Source organism: Grammomys surdaster, unplaced genomic scaffold (genome assembly GCF_004785775.1).
Source record: "Grammomys surdaster isolate TR1022 unplaced genomic scaffold, NIH_TR_1.0 134, whole genome shotgun sequence".
Lineage (NCBI taxonomy): Eukaryota > Metazoa > Chordata > Mammalia > Rodentia > Muridae > Grammomys > Grammomys surdaster.
The window spans coordinates 9,800,020-9,827,376 of record NW_021604592.1 but is presented as its reverse complement, the minus strand read 5'-3'; the positions used below and the strand labels follow the sequence as shown (position 1 = coordinate 9,827,376).

General features: G+C 39.3%; 2 protein-coding genes across 4 annotated transcripts in view; one reads left to right on the top strand and one right to left on the bottom strand.

The window, feature by feature from the left end:
• Ssmem1 (serine rich single-pass membrane protein 1) overlaps positions 1 to 6,767 on the bottom strand; it is an 8,795-nt gene extending 2,028 nt beyond the window's left edge. Inside the window, exons 1-2 of one of the 2 annotated variants that reach the window (XM_028762665.1) lie at positions 6,527 to 6,767; positions 1,131 to 1,185 (exon numbers count right to left, since the gene is read on the bottom strand). In XM_028762665.1, coding sequence (XP_028618498.1) covers positions 1,131 to 1,185; positions 6,527 to 6,565 — 94 coding nt within the window. In that variant the 5' untranslated portion in view covers positions 6,566 to 6,767. Of the gene's footprint in view, positions 1 to 1,130; positions 1,186 to 4,590; positions 4,774 to 6,526 lie in introns of those variants that run through there. The other variant, XM_028762664.1, reaches the window with a different exon arrangement.
• Positions 6,768 to 7,136: 369 nt separating this feature from the next.
• Tmem209 (transmembrane protein 209) overlaps positions 7,137 to 27,357 on the top strand; it is a 32,321-nt gene continuing 12,100 nt past the window's right edge. The window contains exons 1-13 of one of the 2 annotated variants that reach the window (XM_028762637.1): positions 7,137 to 7,155; positions 7,979 to 8,115; positions 8,274 to 8,332; positions 9,886 to 10,017; positions 11,276 to 11,517; positions 13,438 to 13,639; positions 17,429 to 17,604; positions 18,355 to 18,426; positions 20,992 to 21,088; positions 22,805 to 22,930; positions 24,360 to 24,457; positions 26,085 to 26,199; positions 26,286 to 26,383. In XM_028762637.1, the coding sequence (XP_028618470.1) occupies positions 7,153 to 7,155; positions 7,979 to 8,115; positions 8,274 to 8,332; positions 9,886 to 10,017; positions 11,276 to 11,517; positions 13,438 to 13,639; positions 17,429 to 17,604; positions 18,355 to 18,426; positions 20,992 to 21,088; positions 22,805 to 22,930; positions 24,360 to 24,457; positions 26,085 to 26,199; positions 26,286 to 26,383 (1,557 nt within the window). In that variant the 5' untranslated portion in view covers positions 7,137 to 7,152. Of the gene's footprint in view, positions 7,156 to 7,978; positions 8,116 to 8,273; positions 8,333 to 9,885; positions 10,018 to 11,275; positions 11,518 to 13,437; positions 13,640 to 17,428; positions 17,605 to 18,354; positions 18,427 to 20,991; positions 21,089 to 22,804; positions 22,931 to 24,359; positions 24,458 to 26,084; positions 26,200 to 26,285; positions 26,384 to 27,357 lie in introns of those variants that run through there. The other variant, XM_028762638.1, reaches the window with a different exon arrangement.

Sequence of the window (27,357 nt, the reverse complement as noted above, 5' to 3'; positions counted from 1 at the left end):
ACTGGAGTCAGTGAGACTTCAAGACAAAGGGAGGAGACTCCATCTGACTCCAGTGTGTGTGAGAGTGGTTTGGGTGGCGGGAAGCCTCTCTCTTCTCCTCACACTCTTCTCTATGCTGATGTTGGCTTGTACCAGCTCAAAATTCCTGATAAATTTTTGGAAATTTTGTGAGATGGTTAAACATCATTACTAAACAAATTATACAAATTTACAATTAAATCAATCTACCAAAAAGGTGATAATTACTTAATGCCCATAATTTCCTAATTATCTTACTATGATTTATTATGCTGTGTGCTCTCAAAGCTGTTTATCTGGTGCGGGAAGTACTATTTGAGGATGTGTTATTATTGTACATCTGTCTCCAACTCTGTTCCATGACAATATGTTGCCAGCTCAAAACCATTATTGGAGTGAGCATTTACCTGGAAACCAGCAAAAAGATCAGGACTTAGTGCATGCTTTCACTGATTGCTTAGGGCTTAGAAAATGATGGAAAATGTGTTCCTAATGTAAATTTAATTGTCATGCCTGCAGCCTAAATTGTGACTAACAACTCAAAATTAAAAAGTATTATTCCAGTGTTCTGAAGTTATGATTAACTTCAACAAAGCAGCTGTATGGACAACTAAGCTGAGTTCCCACTTACATCTCTGTCATGCTTCTGTCTTATTCCTTAACTTTGAAGACAACATTTATGTTAACACTACACCCACTCAGTAATTTATAATTATGGGATAACCTAGGCAAGGGTTTAGCAAAAATCACAAAGAGCATTGTGTGTGAAATCAGTACTCCACTGAGCACTGTATACTTCTTTATAAACTGTGGGATAGAGAGATCTTTCATATCAATACATTTTATAAACATTATTGGCACACACATTTGTCTATTCTCAAAGCTTTGAGAAGGCAAGTGCTGAGACATGACAACAAAGTGACCCCTATCTGCCAGGGATTTGTAGCTTCTGGGGGCTCTAGGGGTGGGGAAGCTGAGCTGTGTACACTCAGGAAGGAAACAGCTCACACAATGGCTTTTGCTGGTGTGATGAGGCCTTGGAACCTCTCTTGGAACCACACTCAGGACACCATCCTCTCTCCTAGCCCGACCCCGAGCACCCCGACTCTCACCTTTACTTAGTGAAGCACTGGTCCCACTGTCTTCATCCCTCTTGCTCTCAGACATCTGTTTCAGAAACACAGGAAGATGAACTTGGTCAGCTGCACTGTGTGAACACCAACTTGTTAAGCCACTGCCCAAGGCCCTTCCCTAAGGTCTAACTTTAAACAGTCAACCCTGTTAAAGAAGTGCGTATTGAGTTCTGTTATGGTGAACCCACCTCCACTATTAGTTCAGAAGACCACGCTTTGATGGCAGAATCTACCAAAATGTTTTAACCAAGCAAAACCAAGCAAAGACATAGAGAAAATAACACTCACGGGGTAATAAAGTTTGTTTTCTTATCACTTATATTACAGACCAATTTCATTTAGAAACAGATTGGGGGCCTGGCAAGGGACATATGTAGGTAAGAAACATGTATGAAGCAAAGGCTGGCTTTAAATGGTTAAAATAGTGATTTTAATCCTTTTTTTCAAATTGTCTATAGTTAGGAAATATGATTTGTACAGAAGGTCAAACTTATGTATAGATTGAAAGCCTGAATGTGTTGTTAGTTTTACATTTTTAGCTTTTTGAGACCAGGCTTCATATAGCCCAGCTGGTCTGGAACTAACCACATAACCAAAATGGCCTTGACCCTCTGGATCCTCCTGCCTCCACCTCCCAAGTCCTGGCATTACACGTGTATGCCACCTGGCACATATTTTAATAGTTCTAGCAGCAAAATCTAAAGCCCCTTGTTGCTTTTTCTCTGTCTTTAACAGGATATTTCTTTTCTTGCCTTTTTTTTTCTTCATTACAGTAACCATTCTCTGAATATCTTGAGACTGATGGTCTCTTTAAAGATACACTTTTTAAAAAATGTGTTAGAGTTCTGTATATATTTTAACTCTGACATGTATGGAGAGAGTTATTAAAAGACTGAATGTGTGAACCTAGATGTTAATGGTACTTGGTGATGTGCCGTCCACACAATCCAGCTAGTGCCTGTTTCATTGCGTCCATGGTCCTATAATCTTGTGTTCTGTAGCATGTACTTTCATAGGTGCAGGGGAAAGGTGTTTAACAGCATGTATTAGGTTTACATCATTAGGTTTATAATCACCTCAGAGAGCTTCCACATTGGATGTCAAATCAAAATATAACCACAAAATCCAAAGAAAGAGTTTTGCATTAAACTAAGTGGAATCATATAAGTTGTGGCTACCACAAGCATTTCATTAACTGTTCTTGTGTGACTTAGTAAGGGAAAGTAATGACAGTGGTTCCTCTGAGGGCAGGGCAGAAGAGGAGTGCAGTGGTGTCTTTTCTCTCTCTCTCTCTCTCTCTCTCTCTCTCTCTCTCTCTCTCTCTCTCTGCCCTCATCAACTCTGCCATCTCCTCATGCCAGTCAACACCTTCTAAACTCAATTTCTATGTAGGCAAAAAATAAGGACTTCAGATTAATATTGATCCAGCAAAATAAAACCAGAACTAGCAGTCTTAGCAGATGTTAAACAAGCAGGCTACCTGAATGGAGCAGCTCGTATCTGAAAACAAACGGAGAACACACATCTGTTTTAGAAAGTGACAAATCTAGAGGTAATCGGCATGTTGCATGTTGGAGGATAATGACCGCCACATTTCCGTCGCGCTTACCAATACTTTAAGGTCTGTAAATAGAGGCCCACAGTTTCACAGAGAAAACGAAGCCGTTCAAAGTGAGGGGAAACTTCCATCCTCCTCGACCTGCTCTCCTATGGTTCTCAGATTTCAAATCTGGGACCCTCAGGAGAAGCAGGCCAACCAACTGTAGCTGGCACAAGGGCACAAGTGAAAGATGAAACCTCTAAGATAATTAAGGTTTTAATCAGCGCTCAATAGATCTACTTCAACATTTCAAACTATGCTTTGAAGTAAACAAATAGAATAGCAGGAAATCTGGGTCCATTTTCCTCCTGTCACTCTGTCACTAACCACTTGTGTGACATTGGACAAGTCACTTAAATTCCTTGGGCCTTATCAATCAAAAAAAAAAAAACAAAACAAAAAAACAAAAAACTTGCCTACAGACAGAAGGCTAGACCACATGCTCCCCTATGGTCTTAAAGCATATCTCTATGACTCCAAATTGCTGATGTAAGCAAGGGAACTAAAGAATAGCTGAATAGCTAGACCTCTTAAACAGTCTTCATGATGAAATTCCAGTTATCAATTCCATTTTTTTTTTTGTTAATTTTCTAAAGTAGCTTTTCTTGCCAGGCCAAATTCAATATACTTAGCTAGGGAGTCTAAAACACATACAAGCTATCACTATTCTAAGTCTCCTTCTGGCAAAGTATTTACCTTAAGAAGCATTTAGACTTCAGATAAAACTTCTTGGCCAGGAGGTAGTAGGGGAAAAGAGATTTTTTTTATTATTATAATGGAATCTATCTGGCATTGAAATAACAAACCTTCTCGTCTCTATCCAGAGCTGATGGAGCACTCAGTCTTGCTGACCGCTGGCAGCAGTGGGCTCTGGCTGTAATGCTAAATTGTGGTAGGAGCTTGATTAATCACCAGCCCAGTATTAATGGCCAGAAAAGATTCTGTGTCAGCAATTTATAAGAGGTTGGTTGCTCATAATATGTTGAGGGCCACAGCCTCGATGATAAAGTGGACTATACCATTCCTAAGCTTCTAGTATTTTCTTTTGCTGACCTGTGACTTTAGCTCTGTTTAGTTGAGTTCTGTATCTTATTCTACACAGAAAAGACATTACTGCCTTCTAACCCCTCTGCAAATCCTACCTGTGTTCTATCGATAACACTTACCCCTTTGATTATAGAATTACATGGCTGGAAGAGGGACTTGAAAATCAGTAATCAGTAGAGAGATTGATCTCAGCATCGCACAACAAATGAACAGAATGCAAACAGTCTAAAATTCCAACTGCAGAAATTTTATAGTACAAGGCAGAAAAATTATGCAATAGGAAGTGCTATAGAGTGACTAGAACATGTGGAAGCATTTACAAAATATCTAAGTTTAAAAGTCAGGATATGAAAATACATAGAAGCTAGACCAAGCAAAGACAAAGACTGAGAAAAAGCAGAAAAAGAGTAACCTAGAAAGAGTTCCTCCACAAACTTAACAGTATTTCTTTCTATAGTAGAGTGGTTTTACTGTTCTTTATCTCTTTCAATAGCTTTAGATTCTCTAGCCTGAGATTGCACCATATTTGTTTGTATTGTTTTTCAAGACAGGATTTCTCTATGTAACCCTGGCTGTCCTGAAACTCACTATGTAGACCAGGATGGACCTCAAACTCACAGAGACTGGCCTGCTTCTGCCTCGCCAGTGCTGGTATCAAAGGCATGCGCCACCAACATGCCTAGGGATTGTATCACTTATTAAACAAAATAAAAACCTTTTAAAAAAACACATCAAACTACAGACAGTGTAGTTAATGAAAACCTATGATTTAGATTGGAAAGGATTCCTTACCCAGACAGAAGCCCGAGAGAAGAGCATGAGAATCAGTATGATGACGAAATACCAAAGCAGGAAACTTCCTATCGTCCCGCAAGAGTCGTCTTTCCGGCACTCGGCATCCTGACTGGGAATGGAAAAACTGAGAGGTATGGGAGGAGGATCTACCTCCCAAAATAAAGACAAAAGGTCTCCCATGATAGCTTCTTGCTTAGAAAATAAAACATGCTCAAAGGGATGAAGGTGACTGGGAACGATTTCCCCCCATGACCTATGACAACTTCCCTGGCAACCAATTATGACATATACTTAAGCAACTGTTGCAGGGACTGACACATGTTCTTAGATGTCTTAAACGGGCAGACTTCTCTAAAGGACCTCTAGAACGGTTGATGGTGTTTCTTCATAATACTTTCTTCTGCGTCCTTTGTTGAAAAGTACATATCCTTTATTGTCATCTCTTTAAGTGTTCAAGATTTTGGTTTTTATCAGTCTCTCTCTCTCTCTCTCTTTTTTTTTTTTTACTGTGTACCATATCATTGTAAATTAACACACACACAGTTCTAGTGCATTACAGATCACACTGAGTGTTCCATAAAATTTAACGTTGACTCCTTCAGTCCCATCCTGTATTTGGAGACAATGCCAGAAAAGAGTATCGAAGAGAGAGCAAGATGGCTCGTAGGTAAAGGCATATAATGCCAAGACTTGTGACCTGCGTTCGATCCCTGGGACCATGCGGCGGAAACAGACTATTGACTCCACACGCTCACTGTGACACATGTGCAGTCACACATAGGCACAATTACACACGAAATCAATAAATGTCTCTTCAGAAAATTTCTCAAGAGGTAAATGGAGGTTCAATCAGGTCATCAGGGAAGGAGCCTTAATCTTAGAGGGAAGGACACCAAGAATTTACCAACACAGGGAAAGGGCCATCAAAGACCATAAGATGAAGCTATGGACAAGCCAACACCACCTGTCTCTGAAGAAACCAGATGTGCTGACATCTTGGTCTTAGACTCCATCTTCCTAAACTGTGTGCGGGAACAAAGTCTGGTTTGTTTTTTTTTAAAGTACTGTCTAATTTTTTTTAAGGAGGCACCCCGTATTCTGGGATATTTGGTTATGATAACTCTAATAATACATAATGGCAACTATCTATCAACTTTAGTCTGACAAGTGTTTTTTTAAGCCCAGAATAAATACACATTAGCTTATGGGTTACATGGGGGGGGGGAGGAGGGAAGGAGGGAGAGAGAGAGAGAGAGACTCCTGTTCAGAACTACATCAAAGTTATAGTTTCTTTTTTAGAAAGACTTACATGTGGAGAAATGAGAAGCTGACATTTTAGTTTTGAGTGTCCAATGACAGAATTGAACCTGTTCTCTCTGAACAGTTGTCCAGTTAGTTCATCTCTAAATTTATACCTAGATCCAAGTGCTAAACATAAACATGATAAAAACAAAAGCTCTCTAAAAAAAACCCATTAGCTCTTTAAGAGCATACAATAACCTACTCATTTTCATATGCAAGACCACAATGAAACTTTATTTTCTTCTGTTTAATCTTGATATTTAGTTACATTTTTGAGACAGTCTCATTATGGCTAACCTTGGAACTCCAGAGGCACCTGTCTCTCCCTCCCGAGTGCTGGGATTAAAGGCATGTACCACTATGCCTGGCTGGCACACTTCTCTGTAGGAATGAATCCCCAGGCACTGGCTACGCTGGTCATTAGTTGAGCCAGTGTTGCCATTCCCAAGAAAGCTCTTGCAGAGTTGGATGTGCCTCCTCGGGCCTCCCTGTTTCCACCTGTAGGACACAGGCAAAGCTCTTTAAAGCAATAACCAGGAAGCCAACCCCTGTCCCCGGCCTCATAGCCCACACCTGGCCCAGTGGTGCGCTGTAAGAACTTCCACTAGCTACTAAGTAAAACCAAACTCACCTCCCTGGTGACTCTTTTCTCAGTTCTTTCAAAGAACATTCAGGGCAAAGGTGGGGTTTTTTTGTTTTGTTTTGAACCTCAAAACCACCAACTTCAATGGAACGTTCCAGTTTTTCTTCCTACTGCTGCATCCTCATTAGGTGCATATTTGAGAATTTACATTGGGTCAGACCAATTGAGGGAAAAACATTTCAATAGAGGAAAAATGCTTTGTCACTGCTGATTGTGTCTAACACATCAGGCATGCTTGTATCCTACCAATTAGCCAACCGGCTAAATATAAATTTTACAAATGTGAGCCCGTAAGGGTCCTAAATAAAGTTACAATTAATAATATTTAAAATTCAGCTTGTTACAGTCATTACTTTTTACTAAGGGTTCAGAATCTGGTCTGAATTTTGCAGCTCAGCCTTTTCCCTGTAGCTAAGTAGGAGCCACAAATCCCAGGGCGTTTCCCTGGCAACGATCGCTGCTCTAGTCCTTCGGGCCCACCCCCTCCTTCTCGCGAGAAGAGACGGCCCGGTTCTTCCGGTAACTGTAGCCCGGCTGGCCGACCGCCGTCTTAGGCTTGGCTTTGCGCATGTGCAGTGGGAGTGGCGCGAGTCCACGGCTTCCTGCTGAAGAACATGGTGCGTTTTGGGGGGGGGGGGTTGTTTTGTCCTTCCTGGACGTGGAGTCCGTGCTGTCCCCCAGAACTCCAAACCTAAAGTTGTGCCTGGGGTTCAGCCAGGGGAGGATGTAGCCAGGAGTCCTGCCACTTGTAGTACAAGGGAAGAAAGACACATGAAGGATGATTATAAAGTTTGTATTGAGGTAGCCAGGGAGGGAAGCTCTCCGACGAGAGTTTTGGCGCGGGGCAGGAAGGCGAGAAGATTACCAGTCTGCTCTGTAGAATGTGACTCCCCGGAGCTGCCCTGTCAGTGATTGCAGAGCTGAGCCTAGCAAGACAAAGGAGATAACAATTCTAGTTACCCAAACTGAATGCACGTGTTGACCCTTCTTCACGTGATAGTACCCGTCTACCTCCTGAGAAAAGCTTTAAAAGTTCATTACCAAAAGGAGATCCTGAGCCTGTATGAGTCCATGGTCTAGGTTAGAGTCTGACACAGTAATGACAAAAATTGGTATTTGGTGTCTCTTCATCTAGTAACTCGAGTCAGAGACAAAAGAACTCTTTGCAAACTTAATAACAAACCATTTCATTATGAAGCAAAACATTTTCATTTGTTGGAAACAGTAGCTTCTCGGAAATAACCAGCAAGTTCCCTGTTGATTTTTCTGTAGTACCTAAGAAGGTGTTTCAGGGTTGCGTTTCGTATACTAATATTAAACGCTCATATATTAATTAAAGTGGGAGGGGAAAAGTTGGGAAGAAATTTTAAGGAAGAGGACAAGTCGGGTGGGGGGCGGTTACTTTAATTTCAGGCTGTTTCGTTTTTTGCCTTTGAATAGATGCAAGGAGAAGTAAGCCCCAGTCCTTCCCTTATTGACAGAACCATCAAGATGAGAAAAGAAACAGAAACTAGGAAAGTGGTTTTAGCCTGGGGACTACTAAATGTATCCATGGCTGGAATGATATATACTGAAATGTAAGTTAATTAGCCCAAAAGTGAAAATTTCAACTACTTTTGGCTGCTAGTATGGTTTTTAATATATGTTTTGGTTTTAAGTGTCTGGTTTGTTTGTGGTGGAGGTGGGGGTGTTTTTTTTAAAAAAAATAACTGAAAAGCCTTTCTAATCTTTTCAGGACTGGAAAGTTAATTAGTACATATTATAATGTGACATACTGGCCACTCTGGTATATTGGTAAGTAATTTCCACTGTAATTTAGATTTACTACAAATGAAGACTTGCTTATAGGTTTAATTCAGGTTAGTATTCATTCTCTTCTTCAGACAAATAATGAGTTCTTAGTCTGTTTCCCAGTATCATGAATCTAGTGGAAAAGGAACACGGTAACCCCTTTTAAGGAAAGAACATTATAATAGGAGGCTGAGTCAGGAGGATTACTTCAAGTCTGAGGCCAGCCTAGGATAAATTGCAGAACCCTGTCTTAAAAACAACAAACAAAGCCGGGCGGTGGTGGCGCACACCTTTAATCCCAGCACTTGGGAGGCAGAGGCAGGTGGATTTCTGAGTTCGAGGCCAGCCTGGTCTACCGAGTGAGTTCCAGGACAGCCAGGGCTACACAGAGAAACCCTGTCTCGAAAAACCAAAAAAAAAAAAAAAAAAAACAAAACCACCACCAACAACAAACAAACATCAAACCCACCAAAATAGAAGCCAGGTATGATCTAGTCCCAGTACTTGGGAGGTAGGAATCAGAAGTAGAGACCAGCCTTGCACCTGAGACCTTATCTCTAAACAAAGTTAATAAGCAATACAGCGCTAGGTAATTAGGAATCCTAGGAAGAAAAATAAAGCGTGTGGGTTTACCTTTGCCACTCTCGAAAAGCTTCCTCTTCACCTTCAAGACCAGATTAATCCTTGAGATATAAAGAATCCTAGGAATTTATTCTATACACATTTACATGTATCTTGGAGAGCCTGGTGGTGGCAGCACACACCTTTAGTCATAGCATTCAGGAGGCAGAGGCAGGTGTATCTCTTGAGTTTAAGGTCACCCTGGTCTACACAAAGAAATCCTGTCTTGGGATGAGGGATTCTACCATGCAGGAATAGAGAGACGACTCAGGTTAAGAGCATGTCTTGCTTTTGCAGAGGACCAGGTTTGGTTCCTGGTACCCCCATGGTGACTCATAACCAAATCCAGTTCCAGGAAACCCAATACATGTAGGCAAAACACTCATACACATAAAAATAACTTTGAATTTTTTTCCTAGTCTTATTAGAGTGGGTGTGGCAGATGGAGAAGGAAGGGATTTGGGGTCCTTAGGTGTAAGAGTCATGGCTCACTAATAAGCTGAGAGTTCTCTAACACTTGGCTACTAAAATGAAAGTGAAAACGTTTATTGTACAGTTACAAGAATTAGTAATAGTTTAAAACTCACTAGTAAATGCTCTGCATCTGCCTCTTTGATTAAGTGGTATCTGACATGAGGAAGGAGAAACCGGTTTTTAATTTTTTATGTTAATTTGCTAAAAGTACAAAGTAATTTTTATTCCCCTACCAAAGTGAAACCGGGACCTTTTTGCTTTTTAAAATAATAAATTGAAGCTGGAGCGGTGGCTTACCCATTACAGCACTCGGTACCAAGCATTGCAACCTGAGTTTCATCACCAAAACCGACATGGTGAAGAAAGAGAACCAACTTAGACTAGTTGTCCTCTGACCTCCATGTACCCCCAACTAAGTGAGGAGACTGTTTTAATAATAGTAAGTTGCTGTTCTCTTCTAGAACTTGCCCTCGCGTCTCTCTTCAGTCTTAATGCCTTGTTTGATTTTTGGAGATACTTCAAATATACCGTAGCACCAACAAGCCTGGTGGTCAGCCCTGGACAGCAAGCGCTGTTAGGGCTGAAATCAGCTGGTAAGTGGGGGGGGGGACGGGGGCAGGGGGTAGTCCTTTATCTTAGTTTTCCCTTTTTGTAGACTGAGCTAGAAGGCCATCTATTACATAAAGCTAGTTTATAGGAAATTCTTTTTTGTTTTGTTTTGTTTTTCTGGTTTTTTTCTAGACAGGGTTTCTCTGTGTAGCCCTGGCTGTCCTGGAACTCACTCTGTAGACCAGGCTGGCCTTGAACTCAGAAATCAGCCTGTTTCTGCCTCCCAAGTGCTGCGATTAAAGGCGTGCATCACCACTGCCCGGCAGAAATTCTTATACGATTATCATTGTTATTTCTGTGAATTGAGTAGAACATCAAATAACATTGTACAAATTTGTTTTACTCTTTTAAACATTGTAGAAATAGTAAACAACCAGTTAGTTGTAATTGTGTAATAATACTTATGTAATTTTATAGCCAGAGCCTTCTGGTTTTTTTCTCCTTGGGGGGGATGTAGGGATTGAGTTCCTTAATTTTGTTTTTTATTTTATATTTTTAAAATTTATCTATATTCTAAAGTTTAATTTTTATTTATTTTTTCCTTTTCTTTTTTTTTGGGGGGGGGGCGGTTTCGAGATAGGGTTTCTCTGTATAGCCCTGGCTGTCCTGGAACTCACTCTGTAGACCTCAGAAATCCGCCTGTCTCTGCCTCCCAAGTGCTAGGATTAAAGTCGTGGGCCACCACTGCCTGGCTTTTTTTTTTTTTTTTTTTAATTTAGTGTCTCTGTAGCCTTGGCTGTCCTGGAACTCAATATGTATACCAGGCTGGACTGGCCTCTGCACCTCACTCTCTGCCTTCCAAGAGTAAAAGCTTGTGCCACTGTGCTGAGCCCTTAAATCTGCTATCATTATTTTATTTATACTCAAGAAACTGAGGCAGGAAGAGTTTAAGGTCAAGGCTAGCCTGAGCTATATAACAAAACTTAATTTTTAAACTTCCCCAAAGGGAATTTGAAGGCCCCAGCGAGATTTACTCATGACCCCTGGTTTACAAGACCAGTGCTCTAACCCCTGAGCTATGGAGCCCTTGCCTTAAACTTCTTGTTTTAATTTAAATATATATTGTAGCTAGGCGATGGCCTTTGATCCCAGCACTTGGGAGGGAGAGACAGGCAGAGTTTGAAGTCAGCCTGGTCTACAGAGTGAGTTCCAGGTCAGCCAGGGCTACACAGAGAAACGCTGTCTATAAAACCAAAAAGCAAATAAATATTGTGTGTTAATTTTCTTTTCTTTCCCTTCTAGTTGTGCAGACCACACCTCCTCGTGATTTGGCAGCCACCCAAATCTCTCCATCTCCACCTTCCCCTTCCATTCAAGGTCAGAGTGTGCTAAGTTACAGCCCATCTCGTTCCCCCAGTACCAGTCCCAAGTTTGCCACCAGCTGTATCACTGGGTACAGCCCTCAGCTGCAAGGTCTGTCCTCAGGAAGCCTGGGCTCGTACAGCCCTGGAGTGACCTACTCGCCTGTCAGTGGCTACAATAAGGTAATGACTTGCTGTTTGCCTGGTGACACTACTTCAGAATTGGGAATTGCACTAAAATCACCCTGCGAGTCCAAACTATGCATTTAGTTGGTGAGGAAACTGAAGGACATTTGATGTGTAAATCACCCATGAAGAGCCAGAAAAGAAACCAAGTGTCCTATCACTCAGTCAGGAGTCTTACCATGAACATTTTAAAGGTAGTAAAGCGTAAATGTTCACCAGCTGGTTTCTGCAGTCTTGAAAATAGTGAGTCTTTGGTTTCTTTGATGCATATTTCCCGTTTTTAAGCTTTTTGTGTGAAGGCTTCACTTCTCTTGTAGAATTTTATTTTAACGCTTTCTGTCATGCCGCATCCTCTGAGATAAAACCAGGGATCCTCGTGTAGTTTGCTTCTGGAGTGTGGACACTTGCTATTTCACGGGTCGAAATCTTTTTCCCTACTAATGTCAGTGCTGGTCTAATTTTTTAGGATATCGCTAACAAAATGTGTAGGTTGAAACTTTAGTTCTGGCCAAACAGTGGTGGCACACCCCTTTCATCCTAGCACTTGGGAGGCAGAGACAGATGATATCTTGATTTCAAGGCCAGCCTGGTATACGGAGTGAGTTCTAGGACAGCCAGGACCACACAGAGAAACCCTGTCTTGAAAAACTCAAAAAAGAAAAGAAAAGAGAAAAGAAGGAAGGAAGGAAGGAAGGAAGGAAGGAAGGAAGGAAGGAAGGAAGGAAGGAAGATAGGAAGATTGATTTAAATTCTGTAGGGCATAAGGCTGCGAGCAAGTCATCAAAAGAGAAGCCGTCTGTGGGAAGCTCTCACTGCTATGGTAGATGAGCATTTCCAGGTACTGGGTGAGAGAAGATTGCTTAGAAGAAAGCAGCAGTCTGTCTCTTCAGTTTTAACATGATATTCCTTTGAAATGAAAAATATATGCTACTGTTTACCCAGTACTAAGTTATACAATTTTTAGTTTAGTAGAAGTTAAATACTATGAGAACTGTGTAGTTAGAATTCATATCCCACAGGACAGTGAGGCTTTTTTTTTTTTTAAAGAAAATAATAGGTTTTTTCTTTTTACTTGAAAAAAAGAATTATATATTTTGATCATATTTTTTCCCCTCCTGAGTATGGCTTTTTAAAATGGTTTTCATAAGAAAAATATATGATCATTATAGAAAATTAGAAAATGGGGTGGAAGGAAATTGCTTATCCTCCTACTATCCAAAAGTAATCTGTTTAACTTCTACTTAGAATACCATAGCTTTATGAATATATAAGATTTTTTTTAAGATTTTCATATGTAGGTATATAAGTACCTACCTGTATGTATATGCATCAGGTGTGTGTGCCTGGTGCCCATGGAGGCCAGAATAGGGCGTCAGAGCCCTTAGAACCGGAGTTACATGTGGTTGTGAATTGCCATGTGGGTGCTGGGTACCAAAGCCAGAACAGGAAGTGATTTATCTGCTGAGCCGTCTCTCTTGCCCTGATTTTCTTATTTTTTAAAAAAGGCTGGAGAAGCCGGGCGGTGGTGGCGCACGCCTTTAATCCCAGCACTTGGGAGGCAGAGGCAGGTGGATTTCTGAGTTCGAGGCCAGCCTGGTCTACAGAGTGAGTTCCAGGACAGCCAGGGCTACACAGAGAAACCCTGTCTCAAAAAACCAAAAAAAAAAAAAAAAAGGCTGGAGAGGTGGCACAGTGTTAAGAGCACTGACTGCTCTTCCAGAAGTCCTAAGTTCAATACCCAGCAGCCACATGGTGGCTCACAACCATCTGTAACAGAACCCAATTCTCTCTTCTGGTGTGTCTGAAGACAGCAACAGTGTACTCATATGCATTAAATAAATAAATAAACATTTTTTTAAAAATTAAAAATATTTGTATGTGAACTTAAGTAAAATCCAATTCTTTGCTTTTGTGTAGTTGGCAAGCTTTAGTCTGTCTCCTTCTTCTCCGTACCCTACCACTGTGGGTCCAGCGGAGAGCAGTGGATTGAGAGCTCGCTACCGTTCTCCACCCACAGTCTATAACTCACCCACTGACAAAGAGGACTACATGACAGACCTGAGAACTTTGGACACGTTCCTTAGAAGCGAGGAAGAGAAACAGCATAGAGTGAAGCTGGGTACCGTATTTCATTTACATCTGATAATGCATATTTTGTTTGTTACTTTATATAATCCTTAAACTAATACTAGATTGACTGTTAAATTTAGGAGATTAAACATAGCTGACCTGAGCAACCTTAAGTCTTTCTCTGCTGTAAGTTTAAAATTCCTTTTATATGGGATAGCATGCCCCCAAGTTGTAGCTGTGTGTGTTTTGAAGCAGTGTGTAGCAAACTTTTCAAATGACAGCTCTTTACTAGGCTTTTCGGAAGACTGATGTGCAAAGCAGGGTTGGGAAAAAGCATCATTGCCCTTAAAAGTGCTACTGGGTTGGGGGGATTGTTTTGTTTTTTAATAACATTATAAAATTTGTCTCTTAATAATTCCTTAAAGCATATAGTTTACCTAGGCAAAGAGTGTTAGCCAGTCTTAATCTATTTGTGGTGGATTTGATTATTACAAAGTCAATTATTTGAAACCAAATTAGGTTATTGAACTGAGTAATGATTTTCCCCCCCAGGAATCTTCCACAGAAAGCACATTAGGTGCGAAAGCGTGGCCATGGTGAGGAAGCCAAGTTATTGGAGCATGGCTCTTTGTGTCGCTTGAAATCTCTCTAGGGGTTTTTAATTTAATTCTGCCTGCAAGTGCCACAAATGTCAAGGAAACAAATCAATATTATCTTGTTACTTTCTTCTGTTTTGAGACTTTGAAATATTTGAAGTGTACTGAAAATTATAGAGTAGCACAAAGAACAACTAGTACATATCTTTTATGATTTTCAGATATTTTTCATTTCCTTTTTATCTTTTCTTTCACATTTAGAAGTATTGTTATCGATGTTTGTAAGTGTTATTGCTGTTGCTTTTCATTGTCAAGCCTGACAAGACCTAGTTATCTTTATTTCCTCCTAAGTTAATTGTGCTGCGGTTAGAAATTCTGATCTATATTTATTAATGTTTGGGGCTTCTCTCCTTTCTCTGTGGGGAAGGCTTTTTAATCTCAGGCTTGCTTGGAGGCTCTATGGTCACTTTTGTATAAATGGTTCTGACACATTGAAAAGAGCGTGGACTCTAAATTCTGGTCTCTCTGTCTTTGCCTATTTCAATACGTTTAACTACTCTGCTGTGTTTGTAAGCTTTAGGTAATTTAAATACTCTGCATACATTAATTTTTTTCTTTTGCCAACGTACTCTCAGGTTTGTAAATATCCTATTATAAATTTTAATGCTGCTTTTAATATTAGTTTAAAATTCTTTTCAAAATTACTGCTATGTTCTCATGGGAATTTTTTTTTTTTTAATCTTTGTATTTTTTAAGACAGAATCATGCTATTAAACTCAGGCTAGCTTGGAATTCATTATGTCACTCAAGCAATCTTCAAACTTGTGTTCCTTACTCAGTCTCTTGAGTACTAGAATTATAAGCCTGTCTGTTTGGGGACTTTCTAATTATACCATTCCATCAGTATTTTCCCCCTATACATTTGTGTGTAGGGATTTGTGTGTGTACATACACTCATATTGTACATGTGTACATATGACAAGCTTTAAGCGTCCTTCCTTGGGTGCTGTTCACCTTGTGGTCTTTGACGTGGAGCTCTCACTGGCCTGAACCGTGGCAGTTATATTAAGCTGGCTGTGAGCTGCCCCAGGGATCCACTTCTCTCAGCTTCTCTAGGACTAGCTATCCTCAGTGGATTTAATGGCACATGCCTTTACTCTTAGTGCTCCAGAGGTAGAGGCAGGCAAATCTCTGTGGGTTATAGGCCAGTCTGGTGTATATAGTGAGTTCAAGACAGCTTAGGGCTACAAAGTGAGATTCTGTCTTAAAAAAAGAAAAGAAAAGAAAGAAATGGTGTCGTATTTTTGGTGTCTTTCTTTGAACATTTTCTTATCCACCTGTGCCCCACCTTTCCCATTTTTGCCTGTCATTTTTGCCCCATACCCTCAAAGAGGAGAATGGTATTTAGAAGTTAATTTCTGAGTACTGTGTATGCTGTTATTACTTAGGCATCATATTTTAGGTTCTAAAAGCATCCAGCTAGCAAATAATTCATATAGATAATTCCAATTCCATATTCAAACTCAGTTCTCTAGGAGTGAGAAGCTACACACTCATTTACATGGAGTCATTTAAAAACAAGGTGTAGCCCTTGTGATACTTCATCTCTTGATATTTCACGTGTCCCCTGAGAACAGGACATTTCCCCTTTTAACTTCAAAATGAATTTTTAAATTGCAATACCACTGTAACTCAGACACATTATATTTATAGTTGACCCAGTGATGACCTTTAGAACTTTTTGTTTTACTGATGCAGGTTACTCCATTTAGTTGCATTTCTTTTTGCCTTTAACACACTTAGAATGTATGTGTATGATATGTTTATTTTAAAGAGATCAGGCTATTGGGGAAATTGGATTTGTCCAGTTGTTTTGTCATCATGAACTCCCAAGTGTTTTCTGGTAGCTTAGTTGTATGTCTCTGTGCAGTAGCTTAGGAGAGGCATGATACATGGGTCTGGTGAGAGGGAGTTGTATCATGTGGTCACCATGATTGCAGTCAGCTTCCTCCATAGTAGTTTCCTTTGGTTTCCTGCTTCCAGCTGCCCTGCTTGCAGTAATTCACCAGAGAGCTTGCCCAAATGCATTAATGCAAAGATAGTTGCAAACAGAGACTTCCTTGTGGGTTCATCCATGTTTAGTGATCTGGCAATCTTCTGAAAAGAACAACCTTGTTATCTCTCAGCTCAGTTGTTTTTAGTCACTTTGGACTCTAAAGTTTAGCTTTTCTCAAATCTGCTTTTTTTTTTTTTTTTAAGAGTATCTTGTTTTAGTCTTCTTTTTCAATCCTTTTTTTCCTGTGTCAATGATGCTAAGCCCACTTCAAAGTTGATCGAACAGTTCAATTATCTGTAATTCTTAGATACTAAATAAATACCTAAATTTTTTTAATCGTAGTGTTGATTTTTACATTGGAGTCTCATTTGCTAGTAATTTGCATGATTCTGAGTTTTAGCAGAGTTTTGTCTATTCTGAGCAAGCTAGATGGAGACCTTGTTTCTCAAACTCTGTAAGGATAAGCACTTCATAAGTATACTCGTTACAGAGAACTTGTTTGTTTAGCAATGCTGTATGCTGGTAGAAGAGAACGCATCCTCGCTCTAAAAGAGTTCATCTTCTGTTTGGGAATACAGACTAACAAGTCCTCGGTGCGGTAAGACTTGAAGTGGGGGCACCGGTGGACATGTGCTCCTAGACATCACTGTCTTAGGTTTCTACAGAAGGTTTTAATCAACACAGGAGTTACTACAGGCTACCATGTAAAGTTCAATTTGTATAGCCTTAAGTTGAAAAAGGCTTTTTAACAGAGTCCTGCTGGTGCTCCATTCAGAGGAACTTCCAAACATGTTTTTCCCTGAATTAGTAAAAGTCTTAATAAAACAAGCTTAATTTTTCAACAAAAATAGAGACTCCCAACCATTTGTACTTCTTGGGCCTCTCAAGTTGATACTGTCAGAGTATGTTCTTGTTAATTTTTAACACAGGGAACCAATGATCTCCAAAGAGAAGACAATATTGAGGCCAGGGGAGATGCTTCTAGGTTTTATCTTCTGACTCCTTGAGTACAGTGTGTGAAGGGGAAAGGGATTCTTTTCTTCTGACTCCTTGAGTATAGTTGGGGGTGCTTGTCTTCTGATTCCCCGAGTTTGTCAGGGATTGCCTAGGTACCCTGCATCTCTGAATTATTACTGCTACATAAAAAATTACTGTAAGGACTAAAATGGTTTCAATTTAATTTCAGGGAGCCCAGATTCCACCTCTCCTTCTACCAGTCCTACCTTCTGGAATTACAGTCGTTCTGTGGGGGATTATGCACAAACCTTAAAGAAGTTTCAATATCAGCTTGCCTGTAGATCTCAGGCCCCAAGTGCTAACAAAGATGAAGCCGATCTCATTTCTAAGCAAGCTGCAGAAGAGGTAAAGAGAAAGTAAAAATGTTTTCATATATTATGACTTTCATATTGCTGGAAAACTTTTCCTATGATCTCTCTTAATGGTTGGAAACATTGGACATTCAGAGTGGAATAGCTTTTGTGTTAAACTTTTTTTTTGGGGGGTGGGGGGGTTCGAGACAGGGGTTTCTCTGTATAGCCCTGGCTGCCTCCCAAGTGTTGGGATTAAAGGTATGCGCCACCACTGCCCGGCTGTTTTAATTCTGTGTGTGTGTGTGTGTGTGTGTGTGTGTGTGTGTGTGTGTGTTTTAAACTTTTACACTGTGTGATACATAGTTAATTAAAATGCCCTGCCTAAAATACCGTTCCATGATCATTAGAAAAAAGGTTCTCAAAGGCTGGGTATGTAACTCAGTGATAGAGTACTTACCTGTGTAGCATACACAAGGCACTATGGTTGATCACTAGCACTACACCAAAATAAAAAATAACAATAAATTCTCAAGTATCTATTGTACTTAATGTGTTATATTTAAAATATATTTGGACTCTGTACTCATTTAATATCATATGGGGTTTTATATTTTTACTTTGTACTTAAAAGCCAAACACACACACACACAGATCCTACCAACATAAAGAACTTTTAAAGATATATTTCTGTAATAACAACAACTATGAATTAGTAATTTAAAAAAAGCATTTGCTAAATGCTAATTAAATGAATATTAGTGTTTCTGAAGGGTTTTTTGTTTTGTTTTTGTTTTTTAAACAGGTCTGGGCAAGAGTGACTATGAATAGACAGCTTCTTGATCACATGGATTCATGGACAGCCAAGTTTAGAAATGTAAGTTGTAGGCTGGAAAGATGACTTGGTGGTTAAGAGCATTGGCTGCTCTTCCAGAGGAACTGGGTTCAATTCCCAGCACCCACATGGTAATTTACAACCACTTTTGACTATAATTCTAGAAAATCTAATGCCCTCTTTTGACCTTTGTGGGTTCTAGATACACATACAATACATACTGCCAGACATGCATACAACCACACACAAAATAAAAACATAAATCTTAAAAAATAAAATGTTAAGCTGTGTCTCGTGCCAGTTACTGAACTATATCAAACTATCAACTGAGGTTATTCATAACAATGTTTGAATTAAATATTATTAAAAGTAAATATTATTAAAAGTAATTGCAGAAGACTTGTAATAATAGTCTTCCTGCCTCCGTCTCCTAAGTACCCAGATTATAGGCACAAGCCACTATGCCCATTTTGAAAAAAGAAATTTTAGGAAAAAAAAAATGGTGCATATATAAGGTAGAGGTGACAGTTTCCTTGGGATTATGTATTCCTTTCCATGTTCAATCAGTGGAAAATAAATAAATAAATAAATAAATAAATAAATAAATAAATAAATAAAACAGAGAAAATAAAGGAACAGTATACTTTTAAGATGCTTCCATTTTATTTCCCCAAAAGATTTTGTCAGTATATTGTGTACCTAGAATTATGAGGGAGACAAAAAGATGGCCTTCAGAAAACACTCGTGTGTTTGATACTACTTAGAGTACTTGTGCAGTTCCTCTGTCTCCTAGAAGAGTCCTCTTACTGTCTGCATCAGCTCTTCCACACAGATGGTAGATTCTCAGCGTGCTGCTTCTCTCACTCTTCATGGTATTCTGTGAGTCCCAGGTCCTCTATGGCTTAGAACAAATGTGTTCCATTAGTAAGTATACTTTGAGGTATCAAGAAGGAAGGGTAACTAGCCAAGCATGGTGGCACATGCCTAAAATACATTCTAAGAAGCCTGAGGCAAAAATGTGATGTTCAAGACTAGCTTGGGCCGGGCAGTGGTAGCACACACCTTTAATCCCAGCACTTGGGAGGCAGAGGCAGGTGGATTTCTGAGTTCAAGACCAGCCTGGTCTACAGAGTGAGTTCCAGGACAGCCAGAACTATACAGAGAAACCCTGTCTTGAAAAACCAAAAACAAGAAAACATAAAAAGAAAAACAAAGACTAGCTTGGGCTATAGCCTGGGCTATTATTTCAGGATTAAAAATTAAAAAGTAAAATAAATACAGTAGTTTGAGTCTAGTACCATGATTCTCAGGCAGAATTTCTGGGGATGAGGTCAGTATCTTTTTTTTTTTTTTTTTTTTTTAAACTAGTCAGTTTTGCTCTAGCCAGAGAGTAGCTGGCAGGTTGTTTGCATGTGACAGAATAAAGTAAGTGACAGGGTGTCAAGCAAGACTGACATGGTTGCATTTAAAATAAGAGCTGTTAGCTCTTAGCAGGCTTTCATGGGCCGGAGAAATGGGTCAGTGGCTGTGAGCATGTATGTTCTTGTAGAGGACCTGAGTGTTTCTCAGAACCTATGTCAGGCAGTTCAGTCACCTGTAACTGCAGCCCAGGGGCTTCTAGTGCCTCTGGCTTGTGTGATCACCTCTACTCACGTGTGTGTGTGTGTGTGTGTGTGTGTGTGTGTGTGTGTGCGTGCATGAACACATGCACAATTAAAAATAAAATAATATAAAAAGAAAAGACCTTTTAGTTTTCAAAGATTTTTTCATTCAAACTTTTATAGGGAAGTGTGGGTTAGTATTTCATCTGAAACTTTTTTTCATTCTTTCAAGTTAAATAGAAGCTTAGGAACAGAAGTAGGGGTCAGAGTCACTGCAAACACAGAACAGTAACACACATACCAGAGATTCTCTTCACACCCTCAAATTAGTTTGATACTAGCCATGGGAAAGGGAATTTGAAATTCCTAATCTTTAAAGGTAATACTGTAATATTTATAAACTGGTTTTAAGTAAATCTATCTACAGTTAGATCATCGACAAGCCTACAGAGAATTAATGAGTTACCTTAGTTTGAAAACTGCTTTACTGATTATAAACCAGCACAAGTGGTATGATAATACTTGAGTATGTGTAGACAGAAGATTGTATTTCCTTTCAGCCAAGAGTAACAGTTATAGAAAGTGTTTTGTTTGAAGGCAGGGTCTTACAAGGTAGCTCCAGCTGACATAGTATGTAATGTATAGACCAGCTGACCTCAGACTTGTGATAGTCTTCCTGCCTCCAGCTCCCAAGTATCTGGATTATAGGCACAAGCCACTATGCCGATCTTGAAAAAAGAAATTTTAGGAAAAAAAAATATAACAGCTAGCTGAGAATTTAACATTTTCTTCCAATAAGCAGCAGGTAGGATGTAAGAATATAAGCTGATAAGTGCTTAGCAGCACTGCACTCAGCTTCACAGTGCTGCTGCCTGCATTCTCTCTCTCTGTGGTTTATGACTCAGTTAAGCAAGTACCAGACAAAAGTTGCCTAAAGGAAGGACATAATGACTTGAGAAATACTTTAGAATGATAACTACAGAAGCCATTCTTCATTCTTCCCTAGTGGATCAGTGAGACAATATTAGTGCCACTTGTGCAAGAGATTGAATCTGTCAGCACCCAGATGAGACGGATGGGCTGTCCAGAGCTACAAATAGGAGGTATGTGAAGCAGAGCCCTGTGTGGGAATTACTTTTAGTAGCTCAGTTAAGTGGAAAACATGGTGTAATGGGCTGTTGAATATCCTTTGTTGTCTTCCAGTGAAGAAGAAAATGTTTGTAATTGTTTTCAAATGTAGCAGCTTTATTTGAGAGTGGACAGTCCAAAGGTGTGCTTGAGCCATCAGCATGTCTTCAGCCCACACCCTTAGCTGTCGCTCTCCTTCCATACTCTCCCTCCAGCCTTGTGTAGGTTCCACTCCATGTCTGTCTCTGCAGACAGACCTATTGGTGCTGTTCCGTGTTAGTGATCTCACTCCGTTTGTGGTCCCTTGTGACTGGCTTCTTTCACTTGGCATATGTTTTTAAGTTTCATCCAAGTATTTTATTTCTTTTTATGCCCAACGAATATTCAAAATGAATCTTATACATTTGGTTTACCCATTCACCAGTTGATTGGCATTTGGATTATTTCCTATAAATAATGTTGCTGTGAATAAGGTTTTCAATATATATTCCCTTCAAAAAGCTTAGGCCAATTCATGCTGTTGCGTCTATATTCTTGGAATAATTCCTTCTAACACCAGGTGCTGCTTTATGTGCCTTTTTTCCTCTTAATTTTTTTGCATGATTATCTTTCATACTCTAAAGGAAATTATTATCATACATCTTACTCTGGTACAGTGAGTAACTTTTAATACAGCTCATTTTGAAAGCTGTGGTATATCTTTTATACCTATAATATTTTCTATATATTTTTATATATTAGTTTTGTCAACATGAATTTGGATACCTTTTTTTAAAGAGGTGTGTGTGGGTATCTAAGAGAAAGTGAGAAAATCTATCCACCTTACATGAAATCATGTAAACTATGTACTGCAAGTTATTTCTGTTTCGGAAAGATGGCTCAGTAGTTAATATCACATAGTGCTCTGGCAGGGTACTTGAGTTCAGTTCCCGGCACTCACCAACCACCTGCAAATCCATCTCCAGGAGACCAGATATCTTTGGTCTCTATGGTCACCTGCAGTCATGTGAACAATACACACAGACACACAGAAATACATGGTTAAAAGTAATAAAACAAACAAACAAAACTCAAGGGCTGGAAAGGTGGCCTAGTGGTTAAAAGCACTGGCTACTATTTCAGAGGACTCAGGCTGAATTCCTATCTACACAACCAAATAAGTGTAACTCCAGTTCAGAGGATCTGATGTCCTCTTCTGGCCTCCGCAGGCACCAGGTATATATATGGTACACAGATATGCATGTAGGCAAGGTATCCGTACACATAAAAATATATCTTTAAACTAATAAATAAATTTTTTAAAAGACTAATTATTGCTTTCCTTTATTCTTTAACAAATATTTGAGTACCTGCAATAAGCTGGGTGCTGTTTGAGGCAGTGCTGTGGTATAACACTACAGAAAAATGACTAAAACCCTGCTTTTGATGCACTTTCTTTCTAATAAATGAGATAAACAGGGACGGTGGAAAAAATAATTAGTGCTAAGACAGAAAAAAAAGTATAGGAATAATTAGTTGCTCATCTTCGTGCTTGGCGGGTGAAATCTGAGCTAGAGTGTTAAGGAAGACATTGTAGACTTGTGTAAAATCCTGAAGGCAGTGAGGAGCCAGCCATCTGAAAACAGGCAAGGAAAACTGTGAAGTTCACTGGAGTCTGTGATGAGTAATCTGCGCTCTTTGTGTTTTAACAGAGGCGAGTGTCACCAGCTTGAAACAAGCCGCCCTGGTCAAAGCTCCTCTCATTCCAACTCTGAATGCAATTGTGCAGTATTTAGATCTAACACCAAATCAGGAGTACTTGTTTGAAAGAATCAAAGGTAACTTGATTTGAAGAGGAAAAATGAAAGCTCTTTTGCAACATTAGGATTTTTGTAAATGAAAGATAACAAGGGAAAACATATTTTGAAAAAAAGTAAAAACGTAATTATGGTCTTATATTTTATAAGTATATATTTAAGTAGGGGTTAATTAAGGCTTATATTTGAACAACTTGTCAGTCCTCTGGTTGACACACTAAGAACTGTCAAAAGAGTATCTTTGAAGATTGTAATCATTTTATTCTGTGTAAGAAATTTAAATATGAGTTAAATAGGCTGGACCCATTTTCTACCCCTCACACTACCAAGAGCTGAGTGCCACCGCGATGCTCTTTGTAATAGCAGTATGCTAATCAGATTCTTGTCATTTTCGTAATTTCTATTTAATTTGTGGTTTCTGTTATATGCTTAGAATTGGGGGGAGATGTGATTTGAGGAGATTGACCTGGAATCAGGAAGATCAACCTCTAGAGCCGGCCCATATTCTTTCTTCAGTACTGTTATACTCAGAGAGCAATTCATAAATTAGAGTTATTGTTCATTTGGACAGACTGTAAAATGTTTCTCTGTTAAAGCAGATTTTTAAAATAGCATTTCAGTATTCAAATTTTTCATACATTTTTACATGGAAAGTATTATGGATTCAGTTTTAAGAATAAGCGGTCTTTCATAACTTTGTAGAAACTTGTCACATAGGAGAATTTCAAGCAAGCACACAACACTAGATAGAACTCAGGGATAGAACATGTGCCTAGTTTACCTGTTCAGTGCCCCCACCTCAAAACCCCCCCCACAACCTTTGCATCACTGAGTTCAGAACATGTCTCTCTCAGGCCTCTTCTGTCTGTCATTCCCAGGCTGCTTTCTGCCTGTTTCATTGAAAGCAAGTCCTACATGTATGTCGTCAGTCAGAGCCTAGCCATTTTGTGAAGCTTCTTCACTGAAGTTCCTTTGTTGGATGGTCTTTCAGTTGTTAGGTCACCTGTAATGTTTTCTTAATGTATTCATAAAACAAAGCTTTCTGCAATGTAACCGTGCTGTTAGCACATACTGACCACAGTCAGCTATCAGACCTCACATTTGTAATGTTCCCTTATTCTATGAAATAGTCTTTGTTGTTTTAAATACCCTACCATCTCATGAAATACATAATCCTGTTTTAAATGTTGTTTGTTTGAATCATAATTCAAATACTATCAAATATTATGATAAATTAATGTTATTTTAAGTTACAGTTTTCCTGTTTATCCTTTCTTTTCCTTCCTTTCTTTCCTTTTTTCTTTTTTTTTCTTCTTTCTTTTTTCTACTATTCTGGTAAGGTTTTACAACAGAATACTTTCTTATTGTAGTCTTCTGGCTTTCTTGTTTTGTTTTTGTTTGTTTGTTCATTTTGGTCTATAACATTTTAATTTTAACTTTTCTTCCTCAGAACTTTCTCAGGGGGGCTGTATGAGTTCATTCCGATGGAACAGAGGCGGAGACTTCAAAGGACGCAAGTGGGATACGGACCTGCCCACTGACTCTGCTGTAAGGCCTTAGCTTTTAGCTTGATAAATTTGTTATTATATTGACATGGTTTTATTTTCTTATTATAAAGTATTAGAAAGAACTTAGGAAGTAAGAAGGAAATGATTAGAATAGCACCAGTCTCTTGCCCAGCACCGTGAAGACTGTCTGCTTCCTTACGTGGTACTTGTCTTTGAAGTTTCTCAGTGCGCCTGCAGGAACACTGTGTGCAAGGTGGTGTGTCCTGCTCCCCTTTTTGCTTGTATGATATTTAAGCAGTTTTTCATTATTATACATCATTGCTTAATTTTTTTTTTTTTTTTTTTTTTTTTTTGCAGGGGGAGGTTCCGAGACAGGGTTTCTCTGTGTAGCCCTGGCTGTCCTGGAACTTACTCTGTAGACCAGGCTGGCCTCGAACTCAGAAATCCGCCTGCCTCTGCCTCCCAAGTGCTGGGATTAAAGGCGTGTACCACCACCGCCCGGCGCTTAATTGTTCTTTATTGGACCTAAAAGATTGATAAAGTGGTAGTGGGAGTTTGTTTTTATGTGATAGGTGATGTAACAGAGAATGTTATGACACGTTCTTTCTTATGTGGGATTATTGCCTTAGGAAACATTGCTACCATAATTTAGCAAATCAAACAGCATTAAAGTTTATGTTTTTGAAAGTTGTTATTTTTGTATTAACTATTTACATGAAAATTAACTTTTGATGTTTATTTTTAAATTGAGTATGCAGTTTTTCTTAGTGTTGCTGACAACTATATGGGTGCAAACTTTCTATTTTAACAGAAAGTAAGGAGCCAGGTTGGGTATAGGCCTATAATCCCAGCTACTCAGAAAGTTGAAGCAGAGGACTTAAGTTCAGTTCAAGGCCAGCCTGAGATGCTACAGAATAGATCAAGATCAGTCTAAAAAGCTTAATGACACTTTATATCAAAATAATAAAAGACCTAAGTGAAAGAGCATTTGCCTAGTATGTGTGAGACTCTGGGTATAACCTTGAAACACACACACACACAGGTGTGGGACAGTGGAGAGAGGAAGGAAGAATGTGTGCTTTTCTTGGATTGCAATAAAAAAAAACAAAATGAAGGTAAAATAAACTTGGTGTGTGAATTCCCCCACTCCATGTGCCACGCCCGTTTCCCCACATGGGAGCTTTCAATGCTTCTCTTTAAAGCTTCCCATTACAGGTCAAGTAGATACCATGGCAGATAGATGTTTTCAACTGAGTGATTTGTTTGTTTGTTTGTTTGTTTGTTTACAAGACAGGGTTTCTTTGTTTAGCTCTGGCTGTCCTGGAATGCACTCTGTTAACCAGGCTGGCCACAAACTCAGAGATTCTCCCTGCCTCTGCCTCTCTAGTGCTAACATTAAAGGTGTGTGCTACTGCTGCCCAGCTTGAGTGAAATTTTTTAGGGGTGTAGTGGCGATCACAGCCAGGGCAGTACTCTATGAACTGGGCTACATACCAGCCCTGGAGTAGACTGTGTCAAAAATAAGCTGAGCCTTACTTCATCAACACACTAAATGTTTTGTGATTTAAATTTCTTATCTTTATAAAATTGTTAGTACAGATCTGTTCAAAGATCTGTGTCTGCTAGATTGTCATGCTAACTTTGAATGACTGCTGTGTCATTTTCAGATCATCATGCATGTGTTTTGCACCTACCTGGATTCCAGATTACCTCCACACCCTAAGTACCCTGATGGAAAAACATTCACTTCTCAGCACTTCGTTCAGACGCCAAATAAACCAGGTTCTAACTCCTAAAAAACATGTTGAAATTTTTGCCTGAAATTCCCTAGAGATTTAGTTTTTTAACGTGTCACATTTTCTTCACAGATGTTACGAATGAAAATGTGTTTTGTATTTATCAGAGTGCTGTCAACCCTCCACATTATGAGCTAATCTATCAGCGACATGTCTACAATCTTCCAAAGGTATTTCTTTCTTTTCAGTTTTTGGAGTTGAACTGGGAACCTCATGCATGCTAGGCAAGTGCTCTGCCAGTGAGCTACATCCCTGTCCCTAAAGAACTTGTCATTAGGGAACATCAGAATGGCATTTGGATGATATTTTTAAAATTGAATCTGTTGATTTCTTTTTGCTTCTGTCTCCTGAGTGTTGAGATTAAAGATGGGCGCTACTATCTCCAGCTCGTTCTGTATCTTCTTAAGGGTTGAAATCATGTTATTTATATAACCTTATACTTTAATAACTAACTTTAAAACATAATTTTCCTCATCTTTAAAAATCTTTTATAACAATATTAGTTTGTGGCCATAAGAAGGCTTCATAGCATAATTTCTCCTTTTGAACACATGGGTCAGCTGAGCTTTTTCAAGGCAGCACTGTCAAAACACCCATCTTGATACACACAACTGTCTGTATTTTGTATCATTTCTTTAGCCCAAATTTCTAACAGTTGAATTCTAAGCCACAGAATATTTCCAAGGCTGTTAGAAAATATGATCAAATGACTTTATATAAGAAGTTACCTAACAGTTGACATGTCTGTGCAGGTGTTTTATTCTTGGTCTCAAAGAAGTTTTATTGGTGATCTTTGCAATTTTGTTATCAGCATCTTTACTGAGAAATTTTGCATTGACTGCAATTTGGTTTTGTTGTTTTTTGGTCAGGGTCTTGTCATGTAGCCCAGCTGGCTTCAGATCTTCAGTTCTGCCTTAGTTTCCTGAGTGCTAGGATTACAGGCAGCCTCCTCCATACACATAATCATGCACTGAGTTCTCTGTCAGATCCCCAGCAAAGATAGTAATTTCTTTCCGGTTTAATTAATATTACTTGTGTCCATGCATATGTATTGTGAGCCATGGAGGCTCCTGTGGCTGCCCATGCCACTTGGTGTGTGTGTGTGTGTGTGTGTGTGTGTGTGTGTGTGTGTGTGTGTGTGTGT